At 39.8% G+C, this 7,875-nt stretch overlaps 2 protein-coding genes across 3 annotated transcripts; one reads left to right on the top strand and one right to left on the bottom strand.

Moving 5' to 3' along the window:
- Nucleotides 1-430: 430 nt before the first annotated feature.
- Nucleotides 431-6,132, bottom strand: dcun1d3 (defective in cullin neddylation 1 domain containing 3). 2 transcript variants are annotated; one of them, XM_079488153.1, is made up of 4 exons: nt 5,680-6,132; nt 4,321-4,392; nt 2,115-2,660; nt 431-2,038 (listed from the first exon to the last, which is right to left on the bottom strand). In XM_079488153.1, the coding sequence occupies exons 3-4, from the start codon at nt 2,540-2,542 to the stop codon at nt 1,519-1,521; spliced, it is 948 nt and encodes a 315-aa protein (XP_079344279.1). In that variant the 5' UTR covers nt 2,543-2,660; nt 4,321-4,392; nt 5,680-6,132; the 3' UTR covers nt 431-1,518. The 2 variants fall into 2 exon arrangements, with proteins under 2 accessions (XP_079344279.1, XP_079344280.1); XM_079488154.1 differs by having other exon boundaries at nt 721-2,660; nt 5,680-6,092.
- lyrm1 (LYR motif containing 1) lies at nt 6,105-7,597 on the top strand. Its single transcript, XM_079488167.1, has 5 exons — nt 6,105-6,298; nt 6,787-6,944; nt 7,017-7,077; nt 7,151-7,182; nt 7,300-7,597. The coding sequence occupies exons 2-5, from the start codon at nt 6,795-6,797 to the stop codon at nt 7,411-7,413; spliced, it is 357 nt and encodes a 118-aa protein (XP_079344293.1). The 5' UTR covers nt 6,105-6,298; nt 6,787-6,794; the 3' UTR covers nt 7,414-7,597.
- The last annotated feature ends 278 nt before the right edge of the window (nt 7,598-7,875 follow it).

Genomic DNA, 7,875 nt, shown 5'->3' with positions numbered 1-7,875 from the left:
TAAAAAAATGATATGTGTAAAATAAATAATATATAAAGTTACAGAAAATATAACAACAATTTACCGTTTAAAATAATAAACAATGTAATCTAACATAATTAAAGACCCGGTGAAATAAAAAAATACAATTCTTATTAAATAGCTTAAGAATGTAAATAGCTTAAGAATGGGGGTCATTTTCTTTTTAAAATTCATGTACTCTCATAATCGTCAATTAATATTCTGCAAACTCACTTCCACCATGAAATGACAATCCATCCCAAATTACGTATGTTAGACGGCTTGGGCGGAGCATTCGTCAACTCCTCCCCTTCAACTGTCAGCCTGCGACCAGTTTTATTTCAAAATGTAATAATTTTCGTGTCAGAATACAAAAGTAAAAGAAATCGCAACTTCCGGTTCACAGGGACTAAGATAAACAATATATTTTCAGGTCAAATTGGACCTGAAAGGTTTTAAGTCAATACACAGAATGATACGCTAACTCATACATTATTTAACAAATTAACAACAAACATAAAACAAAGTTCAACCCCATTTTCACTTCTTTTTGTGATGAAAGAAATGATCTATGATCTTCAATGTTTACTCACTGTATTAAGACAGCAATAATAAATGTAAAAATTACCAAAATAAAATGAATAATAAACATTAGCAGGCAATCTTTCATAATTCAGCAAAAAGATGATGGGCTCAGAGAAGACATGACGAAAACCAACTGCAATGTTGAACACATTTTTTATTAATTATAAACTGTTTCATTTATATAAAACCAGACACAAAGACTGAAATTAAATCATTTTGAATTAAAAAAAAGAATAAAATAAAACAAAGAAAAAGCAAACCTCAGAGTGCAAATAAACCTGTATTTCCCACACACTCGCACGCATGCACGCACACACACACACACGACAGGTTGGGAATATACGAGAAAATAAATGCAAAGGGACACATGAATGTTTTTCACATGAATGAAATTTAACTGAGCAGGAAGCACATGAGAAATGAGGTTTTAAGGGCTTTCAGTACACAATCACCACCGTCTGAACCATCACACATCCCCAAACCACATGAGAACTGAATATAACCGTTCAAATACACCTAAAACTCAGCGTCCCGCACAGCGTTTATGCTGGTGTCTGTGTGTTAGTGTGTGTGTCAGGAGTTGTGTTTGTTGCACATATCTGTGTGTATTCAAGCTCGCAGGCAGCTGACAGGGTTCCCTTTTCTTTGGCGTGTCCCAAAATAAGAGCAATGCAAAAAATGAGGGCGAATCTCCATAAAAACCACTCTGGCAAAAAAAAAAACCAATAACTTAAATAAAAGTGCTTAAAAAACAATTAATTTGGAGCCCTTTCATTAAAACAAAAGTCAAAGAGTGCACTGGGATACCCAATGCAATAAGACCAAAAATTTCATAATAATTATAATAATTGTCACAAATAAGGATGGAGGATGACAGGCTCAGAAACATCTCCGCACGTCATAGTCCAGAATTCACCCCCCAAAACAACACTCTCAAGGTCCCGCCCACATCGACGTGCCCACACAGTCAGTGTTACACGCCGTCTCCGTGAAGTCGCCCTCTCCACTCCCAGCGTCTACGCCATCCAGTCGTTCCCGTCTGCGTCTCTCCGTCTCCCACTCCACAAATGAGTCAAACAGACTGGGCCACGCCTCGTCCTCGCTGTAGTTGCTGAGATCCTGGCCGATGCTCTGCGTGAAGTTCAGAAACATGTTCCAGGTGTCGCGAGAGATGCCGCGCACGCCGCACAGGTTCTCCGACAGAAAGTCCAGCCAGTGTTCCAGCACCGGGGGCGTGTCCAGCGTGAATACGAGCCGCCACAGAGCGATGGCGATGGAGCGTTGCAGAGAGCGCTGGCCCTGCTCGGCATCCAGACCGAACTGGAAAGTGAAACGGTAAAGATCTTTGAAGCTCTCCTCTCCACGGGACTCCTCTAGCAGCACGGAGAAACGCGAGCAGATCCCCTGTATACTGTCGGCGTGAATCGCCCGACAGCCATCCACAAACTCCCTCCTAGAGCGAGACGGAGAAAAAAAAAACATGAACAGCTGTGTTGTAAGTGACGCAAATAGAAACTGTTCTTTCTCACCTTGTAAACTTGCACATGGTAGCAGCCTGGAACTTCCACGCCAGGACCAGAACTTTAAACTCGGCCGGGTCGACGCACAGATCGTTGCAGAACCGTTCCATTCCCTCCTCCAAGATGGCATCTTCATGCTCGTCCTTATAATGCAGGAACATATCTTCGATCCGAGCGAGGGACAAGCCTTCCGCGTCCTGCGTCGGTAACTCCCGCAGTACATCTCCCGCTGAAGTGGGCGGAGCCACGGCACTCTCCATGGTGACCTCTGACACTTTGGTGCCGTTGAATATGAGGTCGGCTGAGGATTTGCCACACACTTCCTCCTTGTGCACGCCGCCTGTGCCTCCACCCTTCTTTTTCCCAGCATCCTTTTCACCACTTTTGCTGCCTAGAGAGGATGTGGGGTTCTTACATTTAGTCACACACTGACCCATGTCTCTCTTGCTCTCTCTCTCTTCTATTCGTGTTTCCTCTCCTGAAGGTCTTCCTTCAGGTCCAGACGGCTCCTGCTAGACGCCGCTGTGCTGGATGATGGACAGCAGTCAACATGTCCTAAAGATTCAACATCACACAATCAGCATGTTAAAATCCAAACCAACACTGAGAATGAAAATTGATCAATTACTCATTTCTTTCTTAGAACACAAAAGAAGATATTTTGAAGAATGTTGATAATCAAACAACACTAATACCCATTGACTTCCATTTATGGACACAAAACCACTGGGACATTTCTCAACATATCTTCTTTTGTGCTCCACTGAAGAATGAGTCAGACAGATTTACAACCACACAACTCTCTCTTTACATGCCAAACCCGAAACATGATAAAAAACAATGACGTTTGCCTTATCTGTATTTGCAATACTTCACTTCAAAACTATATATTTCTATTCATAAATCCCTCTGTTTTTGTAAATGTAAAAACCCCTGCGACAACCCTCTCATATTTCCAATGAACCATGATGAGGACATGAAACAATATTACACATACATTGTTCCTCATTTAAACTGTTAAACGTCCAGAAGCGCTAAAACCTCAGTAGTCTTTCTCAACTTCTGTCATTCTTTAACTGTAAATTACAGAGACGTCTCTCTGCGTCTTCATGGTCATTAGAGGAAAATTATGAAAATATGAAGGCATCATCAAAGAATCCAGAAGTGATCTAACCGAGAAAACCAGTTGAAAAATATTTGCTATCTATTCAGTGTGTTTGTTAAAGTAGTCATCGGTGTGTGAAAGAATATAAAGAGCTGATATTTAGACACGTTGATTTTCACGCTGAGTCACAGGGCGGAGCTATAGCTCCTCCTGGATTCTGACTGGTCACATAATCCACGTATTGCTAAATACTCTGACTTTACATCATAAATGACCACAAAACCGTGTTGCCAAAAAGATTCGCGCTGGTCAATAAACCTTTCCAACAAAAATATACAATGTAATAACAGCTATGATGTCAAACTCCTGTTTTCTACTCAGAAACAAATGTTTACAATAAATAATATTGTGTACGCATGTAAATAACATTAAAACACACATGAAAAGCTACACATACTCTCTCCTCCAAATATCTGGATTTATATTTAAGAATTACCGGGCACATAAATGTGTGTTAAAAGATGAAATGTACAGTTTTATACGGAAGATTAACGTTCTTGTTTTCACCTGTTTCTCCAATTCTAATTTTCTGCAAATAAATGCAAAAAAACAAAAATTGTATTTAAAATTCGGGTGAAATATACCTAGTAGTTTACAGAATGAAAAATAATAATTTTACTTAAACACATACCTATAAAAAGTACATTCAGAGAAACTGAGAATAAATATTGAAATGGTCTCTTAATTTTTTCCCGTGGCATTATTGCCTTGACATACAAATATCTGAATGGATCCAAATTTATACATTTATCCAATTCAGTGCCATCCGAAAACACGGTTCCTTTTTGCCTTTTAAACTGAAGTTAACAGTTGATCTATAAGAGTGCTGTGCAGTAATAAACACACACACACACACACACACAGTACCTGATCAACAGTTGTGTCACCATCATAGCTGTACACAGTAATATAGTGTATATAAGCACAGTTTGACCAATCAGCATCCAGGAGATACATTATGAGCTCAGATCAGAACTTCCAGTGTTCATCCGCATTAGAACCGAGAACACACACACACACACACACACACACACTAAAGGATACACTCACCCAAGTCCCTGAGCACTGAACAGACGTGTCATCTGAGAAAACTCCATGGAGACGGCCGTAACATCCGCTAGCCTGTGTTTGTGTGTGAGAGAGAGAGGGAACAATAAGAGCAAAAGTGAGAGAGTGATTAGAATACACACAACACACCGTACAACGAGCTCTCACTGTTCTAAACCACACAACACACCTGTGAGACATTTTCACACACCATATGAGAGGAACCCAACACACAACACAAAACCGATGATGAGCTAACCTAAATAAAACAGAGTAAATTGGAGCTGGGTTACATTCGAGGTGTTGGATTGCTATTGACCAGTGCCATGATTAAATGACATACAACCCGACAAGGGTCACCGTCATAGCAACACACACCCAAGGGGTCCCGCATTTTGGGGACTAAGGTTAAAGGTGATTGCGGTTTGCTTTTGAATTTAAATGTTTTCACATCTGGAATCTATGTCCGTATTCCAAACCCCAATACGAATACGATATTCAACAGGGAGAAAGTGAGAAGGGATCTGACGTTATCCATCAAGATTGGAAGGGACTGTGAAAAGATGTTACAGAAAATAAGAAAGCTCTGTGACGTCACCAAATATAAAAGTAATTTCAGTGACTTTTGAATTATGCATCTTTATTAAAAAAACATTCGGTGTTGGTAGCACGATACATTTATGTGATAAATTATTATTATATCTTGGTATTAAATGATTAGCACATAGTCACATCATATAACTGAGAGCCTACATAGAATAAATGGATAGTCATGTCTGTTTTTACAAGTTATTACAAGAAAACTACAGTACTACATGCCCTAAAATGACATAATAATATTTTAACCGTATTATTGTAAGCAAGTATATACTTAGGTTAAAACAAAAACATGCTGGTTTTATTAACCTTTTATTAAATCTTAATAACCCTGTCTATTTTGCGCCCATTGTGCAGTTTATGATCATCTATGTTGTTGAAAAATGCGTATAATATACGTTAATGGTCAGAGATGCTGTCTTGTTAGGCAGCTCAGCATGTTCGGACACAACCCTCTGACATTATCTGTATAAATGAAAAACTTTTTCCGGGCATCTACACAGCAAATACACTAAACACAAACAACAACAATATCTGAAAGCGCACTAACAGTCATGGCATGTTGATGCGAGACATTACCTGAGCAAAAGAAGACGGAATCTCACATTTAAAGTATTTTAAAGAGCTGATCTCATGTTAGCATCTTAGCTGGTTAGCTTCAGATGTGAGTGCGGTTCATTTATACACAAGAACTTCATTTAAACACTACTATGTGTGTATGGTATCCAAAAATACGACAGACACACGTAAACATTGTTGGTTTACCTGTGAAAAGATGATGAAACGGGTCAGAATCGGCGCATCCCTGCTGTCATGCTAAAGCTAATGCTAATCCCACCCTCCAGCCGAACCGGATCGGTTCCGCTTCTCCCGTTACGAGCAGAGGAAATGTGCTTCTCTTTGTATGCTTATGATGCTCTTTGGGTCTTTAGGCGATCGTGGTGGCTATCAAGCCCCGGCATCGCTTCCTACAGATCCGAAACCGAACCGAATTCGCGCTGATTCGGAGCGGCTCCGGTTGGATTCACCGCTCGAGTCGGCTCTCACACGCCGCTGGATGTGTGCTGTGTGTTGTGCGCTGATCTGATAGGCTTGTTACGGGTGTACGGAACCGGAGAAACGCGGATCGGCCGCTGATTGATCGCAGTTTCTCTTTTTGTTTGGGTTCGATGGTGCGTAAAAGCAGCGCAGATGTAGCTGTCATAAACATTTCATATTATGAGGCTGCGCAACGCGTACGCACCATTGACTGTGTCGAGCCACGCGGACAGGAAGACGTCATCATTCGCGAACACTTTGACGCTAGAAAGCGGAAGTGTTGTTCACATGAGCTGAAACAAGTAGTATGATTGTTGAGCCTGTGCTGCAGGAAAGATTCATATAGGTAATATTTATAATTAATCGCGAGTTGGAGCTAATAAATAGATGAATGTCTAATAAATAAAACATTGAATTATACGGTCTGTTAACGTTGTTTGTTTACCTAACAGGTACATAACGGTCATGTAAAACATCACACAAGAACACAGTGAATGAACCAGATTTATATGTATTGTACAAATAATTAATTTTTAGTATAATTAACAAGTGAGGGGGGGAATAAAACAAGACATTTAGAGATTCTATCATAATTTGCTGTCATCAGTCTCACGTGTATGGGTTTCTTTCTTGCGCAGAAAATTAGATATTTTGAAGAATGTAGATAAACAACATTGAACCCCATTGGCTTCCATTGTATGAACACAAAACCACTGAGACAGTGAATTCAACATTAATGTTGTATGTTGTATTGTTAAGTGGGAGTGGGGGGGTAACCGAGTGTGTTATTGCAACAAACTTGCTGATATAAAGTGTGATTGGTCATGTTCGCAGGTCCTGGGATGTCTCGCTCAGATGTGCTGTGTCTCTACAGGAGGGTATTGCGCATTGCCCGCAGCTGGCAGGCACAGTCTGCTTTACTACAGGACACTGACACAGAGAGAAAATATATAGTCCAGGAGGCTCGAACCCTTTTCAGACAAAACCAACAGGTATGGACTGATCTGATATCAGCTGATGACCTGTATGAGCTGTTATAGATGTTTGTGTTCTCTCTGTCACAGATCACAGATCAAGAATCAGTCGAGAGATGCATTGAGGAATGTGAAGCACGGATAGGGATTGGTGTGTATTATTTACACTGCTTACATTTTAAAAGCAAAGTAAGCATCTTAATATTGTTTGTTTGGCGTTGCAGGACTTCATTATAGAAACCCTTATCCCAGACCGGTGAGTGTTTTTAAATGAGTCTGTGTCATAGCCCCATCACAATAACACTGCTGCAGATTTGTGTTTTTGATCATGTGACCAAGATTCCCTCAGAATTGTATTTGAATTCTTCCTCAGTCATATCTTCCTCCGATGGGTCTGGCCACACAGAAGGGCAGAAAGCTTCGAGCTCAAGAGAGACTGAGGAAACAAGCCAAACCCGTGTATCTACAGTCTCAGGATGAGACCTGACATAAACATACATGTACAATACAGATAACTGTACACCAGCAGGGAACAAGACAAGGACTGTTACTTATAACTATAGTGGCTGTATCGTTGAAACAGATCATTCTCACAGTGCAGGTGTAAGTGCAGAATGTTGATGTGAATTATTAATGTATGGTTAATGATAAAAGTGTTTTATTTAATTGACTATTTTTTGTCTAACCTGCGATCATTGCTATATTTATTATTTACACACATCTGTTCTTTAACTAAAATGACACTGAACTGAATAAAGATAAAGAGTGTCATTTCTTCACTACTATCAGGTTCAAGCTTTCTCTTTTTAAATAAGACATCATGATGACTTTTTAGTTTCCTCCAGACTATAAAAAAGTATTTTGACATCCATAAAATGACACACAGCTGCTTTGCTTCATTTGTTTATTATTCTATTAAATGAACAACATATGCTAATCAGTGCTTTAG

This window comes from Barbatula barbatula (assembly GCF_947034865.1).
Source record: "Barbatula barbatula genome assembly, chromosome: 23".
Taxonomy (NCBI): domain Eukaryota; kingdom Metazoa; phylum Chordata; class Actinopteri; order Cypriniformes; family Nemacheilidae; genus Barbatula; species Barbatula barbatula.
Note: the sequence above shows the minus strand (reverse complement) of the source record. Positions and strands in the feature narration are given on the sequence as shown.